Source organism: Lissotriton helveticus, chromosome 12, assembly GCF_964261635.1.
Source record: "Lissotriton helveticus chromosome 12, aLisHel1.1, whole genome shotgun sequence".
Lineage (NCBI taxonomy): Eukaryota > Metazoa > Chordata > Amphibia > Caudata > Salamandridae > Lissotriton > Lissotriton helveticus.
Window position 1 is genome coordinate 727,642,322 of NC_136073.1, and position 19,531 is coordinate 727,661,852.

Sequence of the window (19,531 nt, forward strand, 5' to 3'; positions counted from 1 at the left end):
GGATGCAGAGGTGGAACCGGGAGCAGGGTTTCGCAGATCTTCAGGTCACAGAGGGCTTTACTTGAAGCTTTTTTTTGGTCAACAGGTCCGTTGTTCATAGGAGATCTTGATCTTTCTCGAAAGCAGGAAGTCCTCCAAAGGTTTTGGAGGTCACTGGCTGCAGGACGAGTTGTCTTTTGGCACAGGATCGTTGAGGGCAGCAGACAGGCCTGTGGGGCTGAGGCCAAGTCAGAAGTTCTCTGCAGTCTTCACTACTGGCGCAACTCTGTGGTGCCAGGAACTTCCTAGGTCAACAGGAACTGAAGTTCGGGGTTTGAGGATGCCACCTAAATACTAGATTTAGAAGCATTACAAAGGAGTTGAAAGGTAGTAGCTAATAGGCCCCTTACCTGGAGTGTCTCCACCCTCTATCATGCCCAACTCCTGTGGGAGGGAGACATAGACCTAGTCCTGATTGGATAAGCCCCACTATCTTCAAGATGGTGGGCACTGAAAAGTGAACTTCCCCTCGCCTCCAGCACCTGAGGGTTGGAGTTGGCAAAGGGGGGTGACAACTCATACTCTAGCTGAGTTTTCCTGCCTGTTCTCCCCACTAACAGGGGTAAGGACAGGAAAGGGTGCCTCCTGCTAATAGGACAGGCTAGGGTCTTGTTACAAAGGCAGTAAGGCCAATGAAGCTACCCGCCACAGATGGCTCTTCCTGACCAGGGGGGAGATGTGAACACTTACACCCAGGAAAGGCATTGTTCTTTACTTCTGAGTGTTCAGGCACTCACCCCATGAGGTCAGAACACTATCTATTGGTGGCAAGCTGGCTTAGGCTAGTGGATAACCACATTAAGGGTTGGTAGACTTCAGTGGACGCCTCTAAGGGGTCCTTTGCATGACATTTTTAATAAATCTGACACTGGCATCAGTGCAGGTTTATTATGACGAGATATTTGGCACCAAACATCCCATACTTCAGTGAAGCCATCATTGAACTGGGGAACTCGTAGTAACGAATGTCCGGCCCATGTACCTACTATGGCTTCCCTTGTCACTTACAATATCCAGGAATCAACAAGGATATTGCAGGGGCACATCTGCTCATGCAGATATGCCCTCACCGAAGCACAAATCAGGCTCGAGTTTGGTGTTCAAAAACAGACCATTGCAAGAAAAGGTGCGATAGTCATTTTCTAGGACAAAGTAAGGAAATCTAAATCAGGTACCCTAAATTGGCACTCGTGGTCTCAGCTACAACAGAAAGAAGCATCACCAGCGGCAAAATATTTAGCAACTAGCGTGTCCTCTCTGGGTCTTACCAAACTTTGGGCAACTTCAACAAGTCATTGCCTCCTTAAAAAAAAATCAACAAAGAAAATAGTAAAGAATCAATCTTGGATTGAAGATAAGGCAGCCCTAACAAGGAGGTCGCATGGCTGGATGATCTTGAGCTCCTATTCCTCCCTGGCTGCACAAAAGTATCTAGCTTTGGGTTTGGCCAAACACACAAAAATTAAAATTTTAAAATACAGATTAGGCTTGTTCCCATGCACAAAGCACTTTCCATATTGGCTGAAAAATCAATCTGATCCCAATTGTTGTTTATGTGGTACCCGCAAGAAGATCTGCTGCATCTCCTCTGCACATGCAAGAAACTAACAAAGGAAAGGAAACAGCTTTTAAAACCACTTTTTAACCAGAAAGGTATTCGCACACGGAGACAGGCTGTGCGGCATGTTTTGCCCCCGAGGACACGCAGCTGAACTGCCGCTTTGTAAAATTCTTAAGACAAGTGGAGAAGAAAATGCCAAGTCAGAACAGAAATACAGCTGACAAGGAAAAGTCAGACGCTGCTAAATAACTGTTTATTCCTTTAATGTTCTGTAAACACCATTTGGTTATAATGTCTTTTAATTGGTTTTAATATTTTTAATAACTGATGACACGTAATGAGATATTTTGTAGCAATGGTTTTAAGTAACTCTGCTAAATAAAATAAACTTGAACTTGAAACCCTCACCGGAGATTTAGTGCACCCTGTTCTAGGGCTAAGGCCTGCTAGAAAGGTGGCTTACCTGTATCTCATGCAGTGTCTATGGGCATAGCACACAGGGATGTGTGCCATGTCGACTCTTCAACTTTGTCTGCACCAAGACACGCAGGGTGCAGTGGCAATGTGCATGTGCTTGGTGACAGGTCCCTTAAGGTGGCCTAATTTATGCTGCAGTCCTTAGGGATCCCCGTTAACCACAAGACCCTTGGTACCAGGGGTACCTGTTACTAAGGGGCACCTTTAATGGGAGTTAAAGTGGTGACAATTGCGGAAACTACAGGTACTGTTTAGGGAAGGAGCTCTGGCACAGGGGACCCGGTTGGCAGGGACCCTGTACACTTCCAGTCGAAATTACGTCATTTTCCAGGCAAAAAGTGAGGGCTCACCATGTCGAAAAAGGGCACTTTCCTACACACACCCAATCACACACACACAGCATTTTGGGCACTGTAGTGAGGAACAGGTTTAGGGTTAGGGGCAGCAGTGGCAGAACAATGGATCAGGAAGGGGGGGCAAGGGCCTGCATACAGAGAACTGGGGCAGGGATGAGCAAGAGTGGTAGGGGCAGGGGCGTAACAGAGTAGTAGCACCACTGGGGCACTGCAGGCGTAAACTGACCGGAGAGAGAAGGTCAGGCTTTGCATATGGGGAATGGGGGATCAGAGGGGAGGGAAATGGCAGTAACATTGGGGATCACTGAAGAAGGGGGCAGGGGCATGCATAGGTGGAATGAGAGAGGGCAGGGTCACGAGTGGGGCACTGCCAACATAACAGACCAGAAAGGGCTGGGGCAGCAGCCTGTACAATGGGGGCAGGAGGACGGGGCAGTGGCAGCCCCACTGACTAGTGAGAGAGGGCACAGGGGTACACACATGGAGCATGGTTGACGGGGCAGAGGCAGGAACAGTGGGCCGGGGCAAAATGGGGACAGTGTCTGTCCAACAAGTGAGAGGGCAGTGGCTTACAGAGTGAGAACGAGGCAGGGAAAAGGGGGACATGGGAAGCAACACTGGAAAGTGGCAACATTGTGTCAGTGACATCATGAAAAACCAGGAAGGACGGGCAGAGGCAGGCATACAGAGTCTGGGGGTGTAGGGAGGCTAGGGGTTCAGGTACAAGGGCAGCACAACGGCTCAGGGAGGGAGGGCGTCAGGACATGTACATGGAGAATGAGTGTGGCAGGGTTGACAGCAAGTTGCAGCAATGAAGGGCAGGGACAGCAGCAGCACAAGTGATGCACATGGAGAACGAGGATGAAGCCTAGCAGAGGGCAGTGGCAGCACAAGGGAGCATAGAGGGAGGGACCAGGAGCACACACATTGAGAATGGGAGGAAAGGGGGCGGGCCAGTAATGGAGGGCGTGGTAGCACAGCCATATTTGCAGCACAACAGACAAGTGATGGAGGGTGCAGAGGCACGTATACAGAGAACCAGGAGTATGAAGGAGTGAAAGAGGCATAATGGAAAGCAGTTGCAGCACTTTAGACCCGGGATGGAGAAAGGGGGCTGGGGCAGCACATGGGCATTGGGGAAATAACAGACTAGTGAGGGAAGGGTCATAGTGCCAATATCGGTCCATACCACGGACCGCTCCTCCACCAACTTTCCCAAATAACAGACACCACACTATGATTTGTTGGAGAAAGTTGTTGCTGCTTTATTAGCATGTACATTATGCCAACATGTTGGGTTATCTTACGGGCGGTAAGCGACAGCTTGTAGGCGATAGCGAGCGGTTTGGGGCCCGCTTTGCATGTCAGCGATATTTATCGCTAATGACATGCAAAGTGGGCGTACCCAACCGGTTAGCAACTCAAAGCAGTCGCTAACCTTGCTATCGCCTATTACCAAGAAAGGCAAAGCGATGGAAATATTCGCACTAAGCGCGAATATCGCCAAGCGCTAACGCCTGCAAATACCAGTTCTTAGCCATGTTATCCAATGGGAGGTGGATAACATGCCTAACAGCATTTGCACGCTAATGCGTGAACACCGTTGGTTTTCCAGCGATATTCACGCTAACGCCTGCAATATTATCGCTTTTGAGATAAACGTTGGCAATAGGACGTTATCTCAGAGATAATATTGGGCGAAGCACGGCGTTAAAAAAACTAACGCTAAGCTCAGTTAGCGATAAATATCGCTAACTATTGGTAATATGCCCCATAGTCCTTTATAGGGAGGGTGTTTAAACGAGGCGCTTTCATCACCTGTTTGCACTATCATTGTAATATGATTCCTCCTTTTGTATTTTATGGAGTTGTAATCATGCTGACCATATTTTTAATCATATGTATGCTTATGTTGACTAAAATACTGCGCTTGAGATCACGTTGTTAAAATAAATATTTTAACCTTATTGTGTTTCTTTTTTACTCCTGTTGTGGACTGTTATGAGAGTATAACCAAACAGTGTTCTCACTTCCCACCATTCTTGAGATGGTCCTAAGTCGTATGTTCTAGGTTGTCTAATCATTGGTTCTTTGCTATAGGACGAGGAGCTAATGTGACACTGATTGATAGTCTGGTAGGGGATTTCGGATACTAATGTGAGTTTTGGCACATCCTAATTCACTGAGGTCCTAAGTCTTTGTGCACAGTTCTGTGTTTGCGCAGAATCCCTGTAACAAGGGAGACAGGGGCAGCAACGGACGACAACAGCAGTGCAGGCGCAGTGGTAGCACAACAGACCTGGGAAGGTGGGGAAAGGGGTACGCACATGGATAACGGTGGACAGGGTTAGGGGGAAGGGGTGTAATGTAGGGCTGCGGCAGCACAATGAGAGGGGAAGGGGCAAGCCACACAGAGCAGGGCGAGGTGGGAGGGAGACCGGGAGAGCAACGGAGGACAACAGCAGGGAGGGCGGGGCAGGGGTACGCACATGGAGAATGGGAGACAGGGGGAAGGGGTGCAATGGAGGGCTGCGGCAGCACAATGATAGGGGAAGAAGGGGGCAGGGACATGCACATGTACAACAAGGGCAGGTTGGAGGGGAAGGGCAGCATCAGGAGAGCAGTAACAGCACAAAGACAGAGAGACAGCAGTGCCACAAAGGAGGAAACAGGGGAATGCACCCAAAGAATAGGGTCATGGAGGGGAGGGGAGCAGTGGCAGTAACAGTACCAGACGGCGTCAGCAGCACAGTGGCGCGAGGGGGCAGGAGCACACACGAAAGAACGGGGGTTGGGAGGGGAGTGCAAAGGCAGCATCAGGAGGACAGTGGAAGCACAACAGGTCAGGCAGGGAGGGGGGAGGTACACAGACATGGAGAATGAGGGGGGGGAAGGGACCATAATAAGGGCAGTGGAAGCACTGGGGCTGTGGAAACACAATGAGGCAAGGGGCAGGGGCATGCACACGTAGGGGCAGTAAGAGAGGGAAGTGGCATCACGGAGGCAGCACAACGGACGAGTGATGAGGGCACATGTACAATGAGAGGTGGGTGGGTAGCACAATGGACCAGGGAGGAAGAGCCACAATCACACACATGGAGAGCAAAGGGTGGGGCAGGGGCAGCAAAGGAGGGCAGTATCAGCACACATGACCAGGGAAGAAAGGAACAGGGGCATGCGCAAGGTGACTAGAGATGGCAAATGCAGCAAAAAGATGGCAGTGGCAGGACAGGAACAGCAATACAGGCCTGGATGGAGACCCAGACACTGATTTGAAGGAGGATAGAGCCAGAACTTCGCTTAAAATTTCCATGAGAAACCTTGCTGGCATAAGGCTGCTGATTAGTTCTTCCTACCAAACAGAACAAGTGACTTCTTCCTAAGCACCGCCATTTGGTAGGGCTGGGACTGTGGTTTCTGTTGCTGTAGGTGAAACGTTTTTAGAAAGGAACTACTCTTTTCCCTGTTGCTGATTATTGCCTCAGGAAAACTGTGGACAACCATAGAGATTACACACCTCACTGTGCCCTTGTTTTGGATAGTCTTGCATAGAGCCTGCATCATTTCTATTGGTTGTGAGAGGCATCACCTTGCACAAAGGCTGTATCGGAGGAACTGTCAGAAAATGACATCTGAAAGGGATTCAACCCAAACCAATTCTGAAACCTTGGTGCATGGAAAATGTGAGTAAAGTTAGATCCAAAAGGTGGATCCAAAAACCCTGCTTTGTTCCTGTTGCAACTTTTTTACACCAAGGAAGTGAGTGCTCTGCAGAATACTCAAAGGACTGCTGTGTGACCAGGGCTGGTAAATGAATAACAGCCAGTCTTCTAGAGGTGAGACCATCACCTGAAGTGTGAATGTTTGTAAAAACAGCACAGAGGTAACAACAGTGCCTGCAAACTGTGAGTGAACAAGTGACAGTAATGGAGGCTAAGGTGTGCAGAGCGAACTTAAGACTTGAGTGAAAAATCACAAAACGTTGAACTCGAACTGAACTGTTGGGTGAATCTCTGCCTTGGGGATAATTTGAAAATAGTGTATCTCCATCCCAATTTATGCAAGAGGGATTATAGGCACTGGTGAAGTCCATCAGAACAGAGATTACCAAAGGGTGTATTGTCTCAAAGAAGATTGAAAACAGGAATACTGCCATGTCTGATTACCCTAACTGTACTGTTTAGTATTACGCTATCCTCATTGCTTAAGTACTTTTTTATTCGAAAGACGAGCACTGAGCTGAACAATACATTATTCTGTCTGTTAGTCGACTGTTGAGTTTTGAACTCTTGTCCCTCACACTACCTCCCTGAGAAGCCTTTCAATGCTTGCCCTCACTACTCTGAGAGTCAAATGCAAAAAGTGTGAACTTAGCCCTTTTTGCAGAGCCATAGTAGGAAGGACCTAGTGGCAAACATCACAATTGGGGCCTAATAGCCCCTATCTGCCCTCTTGCTCCCAGAACAGGGTCTGACATCAGCCATGAGAATCCCTGTGGCATAGGTGTCGGCGTGTGGAGGCAGCTGTTCAGTTTGTAGTCATGTTAGCACTCAGCAGTCAGATTTTGGGTCTGCCCGTATCAATCGGCAACAACAGGCAAAGCTAGCCACCAGAAGAAGAGCCGGAAGGTGGATCATTAAATGTGCACATACAAGATGACGCATGCTCATGGGAGCTTTTGCAAACAAATAAAGTAGAAAAGGGCCAACCTCTCCCAGTCTCCTTTTGGTTGCCTCCAAATTACCAACTTAGCAAATCCTGCTTTTTGGTTATATACAACCCTTATTTACACAAATGATATGTTTTTTATCGCACATGCTCACATATATGATAGTGTCCCTACATTTTACATTTCTAGAAATTCATTAAACTAACAATATCCAGGCTCTTATTCCATTCCCAGAACAAGACAGCACATTTGAATGGCTCAAAGTCCATCTCAATTTTTAAACAGTCTGCTAGTATGCACGGTGGTGGCATGATAAAATTAGGAATTTTGTTTTTTAAAGCTGCTTAAATTTTGATCTGAAAATAACCCACCCTAAAAATTCAATGAAAAGGGGTAGATGTTCTGCTGTGAAGGGATTAGCTGTTAAGGTGTCGCATGAGACATTGAATGTACATTAGCTTGCAACATATTATTTAAACTAAACCAGGCTTGGAGCCTGCCCACTGCTTACCATTTCTTTATGTCATTCATTGTCACTCTTATTTGCTGGTTTCTAATTGGTCAGTGCATAACAGTTCCACTTTCTCATTGTTCGTTTCTCCCTTCCACAGAGCATAAACCAAATACTGATTGCTTCTTTTTCATTAGTATTCTTCCGCTGCTCACATTGGGATTGAGTTATTTTTTTTCTGTCTACTTTACCTTTCAAGATTGTTGTTTCTTACTCCCCATCGCATCTCCTCCGACATTATGGTACCACCACCTTACACCACCACCCTACCAACCACATTACCACCTCCACATCACTCCACCACACCACCCTATTACCACCACCACACATCACCCTGCCACAACTAGCCTACTACTGCCACAATACGAATGCACTACCACCCACTTATACAATCACCACCACTCTACCACTACCGCCACCCTAACCACCATACCACCCTAACCACCACAACTCTACCTTAACCAACACTCTAAGCACCACCATCCTACTCAAACCATCTCCATAATCACCAACAGCAACACCACAATCCTAACCACTACCAGCACCCTAACCTCAACCACCACCCTGCCACCATCCCATCACCACCACCGCCATAGCACCTTTTTTGGTCTGCTCATTAGTCATGTTGCACAGCATCACCAACAACCACAATACCAAGAGTTCCCAAATGCGATACATATTGACTTTGCCAATGCTTGTTTTCCTATGTGAAATTAGCTGAGTAAATGATGTTATTCTCGATGTCGCCTAGCTTGCTCTGTCTTTTCTACTTACTTTCCCCAATGGGAGCTGGATGCGGGCATGCATATAGGGAGAGTGAAAAATTGATGGGTCTTGCTAATGCTAAAAACGGAAATTGGGTCTGAAAATACTTTTGAAAATCATGTGATTTATCATCATACAGCTACACGAACAGTCTGAGTTTAAACTGATGATATTGCATCTTCTGGCCCACATCCCTGAGTAAATTATGTTTTTCCCCGAGAAAGCTCAGAACCTAGTTGTCTTACCTGCAGCTGGTGATGGGTCTCCCGGGACAGGATCAAAATGAAGGCTACAATGTGGTGTTTTGTTGGCAAACCTTGGCTCAGCACATGAGGAAACACAGACTGGAAAAAAGGGAAAAACGTGCTAAAGAAACAATATAAAAATCAAATTACTATTACCTTACCATTTCCACAAAATGTGCATTGGATTCTGGACATAACACCAGGATAAGTTCAGTAATCATGAGATTCCTCTCAAAAGACGAAACCAGGCTGCAGCATAAAAGAACAAGTAACATTTGGTAATGCCTTCTCTGTTAGATACTCAGGTTCCTCACCTTGTGAATTTCCCTAGGTGACAGATTAGAACCAGAAACTATTAACCAATATCCTCACGTGTCGGTGAGTGGCATGGTGTGGCTCCGAATTGACTCAGTCCTGTGTTGGATGTGACGTAAGGTCCCTATATATGCGCCACCTCCACTTCATCAGTTTCTCTCTGATCTCTGTCCATGCCATCTGATGCGGAGCCATAGAAATCAGATAATGCAGTGTGCAGTTCATTTAAATTTGGCATCTTATTAAAGGACTATGTGAGTCCATTCCACATAAAGGGGTGGAGGGGAGCAATCTGTGGTCAGATAGAGTCTCTACCAGAAAAGGCGTTACCAAAGGTAAGTAACTGGTCTTCCCACTGGCAGCTACCTCAACTCCTTTGGACCAAGGGGGACTCAAGTGGCATACCAAAGAATTTATTTGCAACCTATTTCAGCTTATGTAACTCATCCATTTGTAGTTGTCCGCTGAGGATGCAAGTCACATGGAAAGCAGGTAGGAGTTTGCACCATGAGCAACTGTGTGGCCTGGAGATACCCAGGGGCATAGTGCAAATCCAACCAGTGCAAGTGGCGGAATGATGGTGAACTATGTTAGGACTGCTTGTGTTTTTTGGTGTGATTTGTGATTCTTTGATATTCCTTTTCACTACATCACACTCCACCATACCACTTCTTCTCATCCATCCTGGATGGACATTGGAGAAGGAGACTCTACCTCTCTCTAAAGAAAATTTACTTTTCCCAATGGAGCTATGGCAAGTTACTCTGTATGACCACAACATTTTTCTCAGTTCACTCTCCCATAACATATTCACTTTATTTGAGAGTTGTAATATTCATTGAACAATTCTGTTAACTCTCTCCTCTACACCATTTCCGCTGGGATGATAAAGAGCTGTACATTTGTGCTTATTACCTGAAGCTTTTAGATATTTTTTCATCTCTTTAGATTTGAATTGTACCGCATTGTCAGTGAGAATTGATTCTGGAAATCCTTGTCTCAAAAATACATTGTCTAAGAATTCAGTTACAGTTTTAGTGTACACCTTACCCACAATGTTTATTTCAAAACCATCTTCGGAATATATCTATCAAAACTATAATGTTCTTAATACTTGAATCTTGCCAACTAATGGGACTCTTTATATCCAAAGCTACCTTCTCCCATGGTATTTGTGGACAATTTAACACTTCTAAAGGAGGATTAAAAGTTTTTAAAGATTTGTACGCTATTTCGCAACTTGCACACATCCTCCCAAATCTTTCTACTGTATTGTCCATACCAGGCCGCCAATGCTGGACTTTGAGTTTCCTTTTTGTACGATTAATGCCTTAATGCCCCTCATTGCAGAAGTATACAGTTTTCTCTCTTAATGCTCTGGGGAGAATAACTTTATCTTCCTGTTACAGGAAACGATCAGACAGACTCAATTCCTTTCTGACTTCCCAAAATCCGCTCAAATCACCACATACTTTTTTCCCCATTATTCCACCCATTAATAATCTTCATTTTCAATTCACACAATAACACATCGTCCTTTTCAGCCTCTAGCCATTCATTCTGGGCAAAACTATGTAGCAAAATATTTTCTTGTGAAATTCTTGCAACTTGTTAACGGCAATGTCATCCTGCTAAAAAATCAGCAATAAAGTTATTTTCTCCACGTACATACTGGACCTCCAATCTAAAATCTTGCAACCCCATTGAAATTCTAGCTATCCTAACTGTTGCTCCGAACAGCCCTTCTGTAGTCAAAAGCGTTGTTAAAGGTTTATGGTCACACCTTAAAGTAAATTTCCTAACCCACAAAAAGTCCCTGAAGTGTTCCAATGGCCAGACACATGCTAGAGTTTTCAGCTCTATTGCAACAAAGTATGTTTCCTCTGCAGGTGTTAATAATCTAGAAGCAAAAGCAATGACTACTTCATTTTTGTTCTCATTTATTTGGGTGACAACGCTACCTAAACATTTGCTACTGGCATCTGTGGTAACAAGTGTATTGGCCTCAAGATCACATCCCTGTAGATTGAGGACTCTGCTAATGGCTTCTTTAATTATATGAAAGACTGTTGATACATTAGACCAATTAAAACCAACTTTTCTTCAATAACACTCCCATGGCATGTGTTTTATAGGAAAAATCTGTCCACGAATTTTGAATAAACTCAGTCAAACCCAAGAATGACTGTAGATCTTCCTAGGATTTAGGTGAAGGAGCATTGACAATTGCATTCACCAATTTCTTCTTTTATATTTCATTCCATGACCACTAATTTCATGTCCTAAGTATGTAACTTTTTTTTCTGCAAACTTGCACTTGCATAGTTCTGCAGTTACTCCTTTTTGACACAAAACTCTTAAAACAATCCTCAATCTATCCTCACGTTCTGCTTTACTACATTCTACAATGAGAATGCCATCTTGAAAAAACAGAATCCGCGGCTTATCACCAAATATATTTGACATGAGTCTCTGGAATACAGCAGAGGCTAAGACAAATGGCATATTGTGAAACTGATAACAACCAAAGGGGTACAAATGCTGAGGAAAGGTCAACAGAGGAGAACCACTTTGCACCCCTGGATAGCGAAAGTATCTCATCAATCATAGAAAGTGGGAATTAGTCCACCACTATGGTGTCAATACGACGCCTACGATCCACACATTGTCAAATCTTCCCATTGGCTCGTCTGACTATAACAATAGGCAAAATCCACTCGGATGTCTCAATGGGTTCGATTATACCAGCTTTTTGTAACTTACCCAGCTCCATTTGAACTCCTCCCTAATAATGAATGGAACATTGCGTACCTTAGGTATTTTGGGTAAGGCAGAGATTTCACTCTTATTCGATGGGTGAATCCTTTAAGTTTACCAATTTTCCCATTAAATACATCCTGGCACTTATTAAGAACCCACTTCTAAGTGTCTTCACCTTTGCAGGCTGCTAGGACTTGCTTGGGACTGTTAGGGTCAAGCATAATATGTAACACCCTTTGGTCTTTCCATCCTAACGCTGTAGGACCATTTGTATACCCAAGCATATCTGCTTTTTCTCCAGTAAAGCTTTCAGGGTTCATATCTGTGGGTTTTAGGTGTGGACCAATAACACTTACAAAATTGTTTTTTCATTCTGTACGAGCAATGATAGTAAAAGGAGAACCTGAATCCGATGCCACCTGTAAAGAAATACCTCCAAAATTAATAATACATAGTGGTTTGTTTCTTTCATTATTCTAGATATTCAGAACAACAATTTTCTTTTTGTACTCCTTGTTGGTATACAACCCTTCAGAATCTTCTTCCAATTAATTCCCTGAAGAATAAGAACCACTTTCCGCTAGACATGCTAATCTGTTTCTCTTTTCTACCTTTTTCTTACACACTCATGCAAAGTGTCTTAAAATACAGCACTGTAAGCACTTTGCCAATTTCGGCTGGCATTTTTTAAATCTGGCATTGTGCATACTTGTACCACACCGGTAGCAAGTAAATGCTACAACCTTTCCTGAGTTGGCATCACTGTCTTTGCTTGCTTTTTTATTGATATTTGATAAGCATTCTTTGCATTCACATTTTTCCCTTCCAATATTTTATTTACAGAAGAGTATCTATTTTAAGGAGAGACTGCCTTGGCATACCTTTCTGATAGTTTGGCTTTCTTCACCAAAGCTATAATATCCTTTAGGCTTGAGTCACCTTCGATCCATAGCCTATCTTAAATTCCTTTGTTCTTTGTGCAAATGAATGACTATTTAATCCTGTATCATTTTATCATGTAAACTACCAAATTAGCATGTCGCACCCAGAGTTTTAAGAATAGACACATACTCCTCAATAGCCTTGTTTTGTTGTTGTTTTGTTTTAAATAATGTATGTCTCCAGGAGTGGCCTGTGCAAGTAGGAGCAGTGGGGTGGTGGGGCGGGGTAGGGGGGAATCGACAGATGATGATGATGCAGGAAAATTTAAATCATCGTCTGTTGAGTCCCTCCTACCGCTCTTACCTGCACGGGCCGCTCCTGTACGTCTCGTAATTGCAACACACACAGCAGGAGAATAGTGTTCATCCGAATCTAAAATGGCACATTTGAACACATCATAGTCACCAGCTGTCTACACTTTTTGCATTTTAATGTAAACCGTGAGCCCCACAGGACCTAGAAAAGAAAATGCATCCGGTTTCTCTTTTTTCTTTTTTGGTGACAAAACACTACTGTTTTCCTCAAGTGTAGCAATGTAATTGTGTGCCTATTTATCTCTTAAAACGTAAATTAGATCTGAAGGCACCATTAAGGTCCAACATCTTTACCAGTCTAGTTTATAAACAATTGTCAAGATCTTTAACAACCTCGATCATAGTCCCCATTTTTAAAAAGGGCAATCATCTGCTCCTTGTTGGGACCAGCCTATTTCTCTTATTGATACCTCCTTTAAAATTATCGGAAGAGTCTTCTAGAACAGAACGCGTGACTGGGTCAATGAAAAAAACATTCTTACCAATATGGATTAAGAGAGCAGCTGGGAAACACGGAGCGGTGTCTTAACCTCAATCTTATTTTAGGCAAATATACAATTGGCAAGCGCTGCCCATTGTGCCTGGCGTTCATGGATTTGACAACAGCATTCAATTGTGTCAATTGATCAAAATTATGGGTGGGCTTACTTGAACAGGGCCTGGAAACGACACTAGCGAGTTTTCTGTACAACCTTCACAAGAACATGTATGCAATGGTCCGATTTGGTGCCAATGTGGAACTCTCTGACCTGTTAGCCTTCTCAACGGCTGTTTTTTAGGGCTGTGTTCTTGCCCTATTTTTTTATTATTTTATATACTAACAATCTAATCCCTAGCCTTGGCAGCACAAACCCAGATGTTCCATAGAGAGATGGTGCCCCCTTGCCTGCACTGTTATATGCTGACGATGCGTTTTTGATGGCCCGTACGCATAGACATTATGCCACTTAGTCGTCTCCTTTGCTCAGATTATGGATGATCTCAACTTGGTTACCAACTACCCTGAATCTCATATCATGGTTTGTGATCCCAAATGATTAAGTGTTTCTACTTATGCTCTTGGCAATAAACAGTTTCGAATGACCAACAGTTTTTTCTTACCTAGTGGGTCATATTTGGTCCTCAGGCGCGTGGTTCTAACAGCCTACATTGTAGTATGAAGCTCTGTCAATCAAGGGGGTCTTCTCAATATACCCAGAACATCCAGTCGTAACTCGATTACCTCCATCTTCGAGATCTACAAGACCCAGTGCATTGCCAAGGCCACATATGGGACATGATTCTGGGGTTTGCCAACTGTATAGCAATTGAGAACAAGCAGGATCACTTTTGCGGGTGGCTTCCTTCAGTCCCTCCCTTGTCATCCTATATATATATATTATTATACGACACAAAGAATTAGGGCTTCATTATGTTGAGGTCTGCATAAAATTGAGTCCAACCAACTTGGGGCTCTCGATCTAGCTTAATTCTGAAGATCGCCTGTATGAACTAATATTAAAGAATGTCTTTTGTGTGGCAAGGGACTTGGAATAGTGTAGCTTGCATATGTTCGAAGAACCCTTGTAGGGCTTGGGCAGCCAATTCTGTTTGATAACCACACACTTGCTTGTGTTGAAGACAAAACAAATCAATATAAATTTCGACATAATCTGTGCCACTCTCAGGAAATTGTGGCGCATGAAAAATCGTCAGTAACAGCATGTGCATGCTTAAAAAGCAACACGGGGTTGGCATTTTTTCCTTTTTTACCTCTAGGCTAGTGGGAGAAGTCTCTGTTGTTTTTATTCAGGGCTGGGACAGTTTTGCATATGCTCTGTTTTCAATTGGGATTTCATAAGGATAACCCAGAAAGTACTGTCCCTGTGATGGCAGGTCTTCCCACACTTCATTATATTTTTTTCTTTTTTTTGTACAATGTATTCTATTTTTTTTTACCGAAAAATATGAATTACTTTGCTGAGGAAACACAAATTACGCCAGAACAGAGAGCAGTTCCAGACGAATTCGGCATCCCTGAAGCAAAGCTATACAGGGTGGCAGCGATGCAGCAAAATTTGATATTTATTCTGGATTTGACAGGAACAACTACTTAGATCGGGTGGTGAGAGCAAATGTGGCACTTTGGAGCCACGTCTGGATGAGGTGTACGGGGTTCTCTGGGAATGTCAAAGCATCCCTAAAGGACATGCAATTTTATGTCTCTCGCCTGTTTCGCAAGGAAGCAGACTCCGCCCTGCAAAAGTTTTAAAGAAAAGATACCACAGCATGTTCCACCCAGACATATCCACCAGCAGTTTTGCCCTTTTCGAGGCAACAGGAGGGGGTTCCAATACCGCCAATGTCAGACCCCGCCCCAAGCCCACAGGTCTCCCAGCTCATTCATGGTCAAGCCTCTGACTTGAAAAGGGATTGCCGAGGATAGCAAGTACAATGGGCTACTCAATCCTCTATTCCCCACAACTGCTGCAGCCGCGAAACCTCTTTAATGTGTCCAATGTGCCACATCGCTACCCTGTTTGGGGCAATTACTGGCATTTCCTCAATGAGTGGCAAACCATTACGTCAGACAAATGGGTCCTACAAATTGTCAACTGGGACCATGCCCTCCTGTTTCTGTCTACCCCGCTGTACCTTCCACCAACATCAAGCTGGCTGATGGAGAACCACATGTCAATTTTTCAGCAGGAAGTGCAAGTCCTTCTTGACAAACGAAGAGCGTCCCAGCCTCGGAAGTAGAAACTGGATGCAATCTTGTGAATTTCTTGTCCAGATGGCGGGATCTTAATACGATTTTAGATATTTGCCCTCTCAACGCCTCTCTGTGGAAGGACAAGTTGAAGCTACGCACACTAGCACAGGTCCTGTCTACCCTATAATCCGGATCACCAAGCACATTTTGTGTTCTGGCTCTTAGAGGAACGACTGCTGAGACCAAGCAATGTGAGTGAGCATGGCACTTTGGCACCACATCTGGATGAGATGTACGGACTTCTCTGGGGATGTTCAAGCATCACTAAAAGATATGACATGTTATGCCTGTTGCCTTGTTCACAAGGAAGCAGGCTACGCCTTGGAACATTTTAAAGACAGCAGGGTCACAGCACTTTCCTCGGGTCTTCCTATCACACCTAGACCCCCACCCAGGTTCCGGTGCTCACAAACAACACCACCACCATGTGGCACTGCAAAAAGCAGGAAGGGGTGTGGCCTTGCGTCCTGTGCAAGGAGGCTCTAGGACTCTGGAAGTGGCAGGCCCACCGGGGAATTTCTCTGGTTATGAACCACCTGGCATGATCTCTAAATGTCACATTAGACTAACTGAGCCACCAACGCTTGGCAGACTATGAATGGCAATAAAACCCGCAGGTGGCGCCGGGCATCCTCCATCAATGAGGAGAACCCTGGCTTGACCTTTTCGCTACTGCAGAGAATGCGCAATGTCAGCCCTTATGCGCACTGAAGTTCCCAGGAAAGCTCTCTCCCAGAGATGTATTCCACCTAGAGCTGGGTTCAGGACTCCTGTATGTTTTCCAACAACAGCTTCTCTTGCCCAGAGTTATGACGAAGATCCGGAACAACCGGGCCCAAATCAGGAAGAAGATCAGGAACAACCGGACCCAAGCCATCCTAGTGACAACGGAATGGGCCATAAGTGTGGTACCAAAAACTACAGTTCCCCGATCAAGCTGCCACTTTGGGACAATCTTCGGTCGCAGCACTAGGATAGGATACTGCTTCAAGCCTCAACAATATTTATCTCCATTCTTGGAGATTAAACAGCGACATTTGACCTTCCTCTTCAGGTCGCTGATGTAATCTTGGTGGCAAGGCATCCCATACCAAAATGGGTGTATGCCAATTCTTTTAACAATTTGTGGTTTTGTGCGGCTCTCGCCAGATTGAACATCTGCAGGCCATGTTGTCTTACATTTTGTTGTTTGTTTTGCCCTGGCACAGCAAGAACTTGTTAAACATAGTTAGAGGCTACTTGCCAGCTCTGTTGGGTTTTATATGTTTTTGTTTACGGTGGCTAGATCAGCTTTTATTGTTTAAGTCACCAAGTGTGATGAGATTTTTGAAAGGTATGCAACATTTAGTCCCACTATCCTTTGGGATGCCACAGTAGGATTTACATTTGGTTTTTAGTTTTTTAATGTGTATTCCCTTTGAGCCAATACACATTTGTCCATTATAGCTTCTGACCCTCAAAATAGTCTTCTTAACATCAGCTCGATGTGTGACTCTTTCTGTCCAACCATATTATCCTACATTCTTTCCCAGTAAGCAAGGGTGTGGACCCGAGCTTTTTTTCTACCATAAGTGGTAAAATTATATCATGTCAGGCAGACTATCACCCTCCAGTTGTTCTTAACTCCATCTCATCTTTCAAAAGAGGAAGAAAGATGCCAGCTTTTGGACCCCAAGAGAGCACTCAGATGTTACAATAATTACACTAAAGTGGACAATCAGTTCCTTTTGGGATCTGTTGAGTCGGGGAAGAACAAGGCAGTGCAGGAGCGGACCGCTTCTCCATGGATTGTGCTCTTCATCAAGATCTGCTACACAATAGCCAAGAAGCAGCATCCAGAAGGCCAACGGATGCTACCACTGTGTTGGAATGCATGGTACCGATTCTGGAGATTTGTCAGGCAGTTACGTGGGCATCGGTACACACATTCAAGAATCACTAAGGCCTCGACAGTCAGGATAGTTGAGATGAGTATTTTGCCCATACAGTCCTGCATGACATTTTGGTTTGAACCATTTAACAGACCCACCACCGGGGAGGTACTGATGTGGTATCTAGTCACAATGTGAGGATTCTATGGTTAGGAGTATCCATCAGAAGAACAAGTTACTTACATACAGTAATCGCTGTTTCTGGTGGATTCTCCATCTACCTGCAGATTCTTCATCAACCCTTCCAGCTCCCTCTTCTGTGAACTGGACTCGTTCCCATCTTAAAAGGCCCAAAAGTAGAGATCTGTACACTGGTCATGCCACTTTGCCGATGGGCTCTGCGTCTAGAGGTCTAAGAAAGCAACTGAGTCTGCATGGATGGACCTTATAAACGGCTCCATTTGTCACTTCTGGAATGGAATGATGTCAACGCAGAGTCGCATGACGATACCCACCAGTGCCCAGGAGTAGTGCTCTCAAAGTTTACGGTTCAAGTCTGATGCCTGAGGAATATTCACAGGGTTAGGAATCTGCAGTTAGATAAGGATATCCACCAGAAACAGCGTTACCAAAAGTAAATAATTTGTTCATTAGTTAGAAAGAAGTGTCAGTTTTGTCCCAAAAATAATCATCAAATTGTCTTCAAAACCAGCACATGGTTTTCCATAATGATAAAAAGATTGACCAAACGCTATGCATCTGCTACGCTCTATATATGCAACCCATCCTCAAAAGAAGCACCACGTAGCACCAAGAAATGAACCTGTCTGCCATATTTGGATTACAGTATTAGAAAAATGTGAATATATCAAGGTCACAGGTACCGCTGTATCCAGTGTGATACCCAATCTGGTGCGTCGGTATTGTAGTACCGATAAGAACTCTAATAAAGCATTTGCAATACAATCGGTCTCGCAATTTTGAAAGTTAGAACTATTGACATTGTAAATGAATATGTTTTTTACTTATGTTTTTTAAAATGCTGAACTTGGCAACTCATATCATGTACTGGCAGGGTCGAATATCCACTTCATAGCCAAACAAGAGAACATTTACAAGTAAATTACTAAAGCATGATAAGGCAAACTTGTTAATCCAGAACAAAACATAATCCGTCAAATTAAATCTCTGGTGACTGGCGTGGGGGGTAACATGTCACACTGTACACAGACACTGCTTCATGTGCAACCAAAATAAACACAGGCAGAATGGGCTGGATAGGACCTCCCACAGTCGACTGTTTCAAATACAACTGAAATTATCCTCATCCTCGCAAGAGTAGGGCATGTACAATAACCCTTTCTAGACTCTCCCTTATTCAACCCCTCCTTGCATCATCTTACACCTGTTTTACTATACTGATCCCCCAAAACAAGCCTTTCTACACTCTTCTCTCTGACTCTTCCCCTCCACTTCCCTTTTTACTCATCCCAAACCTTCTCCTACTGCTATGACCTCCAAAACAAACCCAACAAAAAGTCTAAATCCTTCACTCTTCTATCCCTCCACTATCCTTTTAAATCAAAATACCAGACTAACATGTCCACTTCCCAAATTTCATATATCACTATACTAATTCACCACTAATCCTTTATGGGTTCGAGAGTAGCGTGCTACTCGCCAAAAATTGCATCAACATCCCATCAGGGCTAACAAGCGCTACATTAATGCAAATCTTTTTCCCACCCCTACCCTTCTCAATCCAAATAACTGACTAACATATCCACCCCTCAAATTACTTTCATAATACTAATTCAACACTAAACCTTTATGGGTTCCAGAGTAGAGTGCTCCTCGCCAAAAAAAGCGCATCAAAACCCCATCAGGGTTAGCAAGCGCTATAAATGCAAATTTATTTAAAGGTTTTAAATAGAGCTGGCTAGACCCGGAGGTA

The 19,531-nt window shown here is 44.3% G+C and overlaps 1 protein-coding gene across 1 annotated transcript in view; it reads right to left on the reverse strand.

Moving 5' to 3' along the window:
• Positions 1-19,531, reverse strand: part of NUDT17 (nudix hydrolase 17) — a 683,665-nt gene that overhangs the window by 345,673 nt on the left and 318,461 nt on the right. Inside the window, exon 6 of the mRNA XM_078669378.1 lies at positions 8,624-8,722. Coding sequence (XP_078525504.1) covers positions 8,624-8,722 — 99 coding nt within the window. The remainder of the gene's footprint in view (positions 1-8,623; positions 8,723-19,531) is intronic.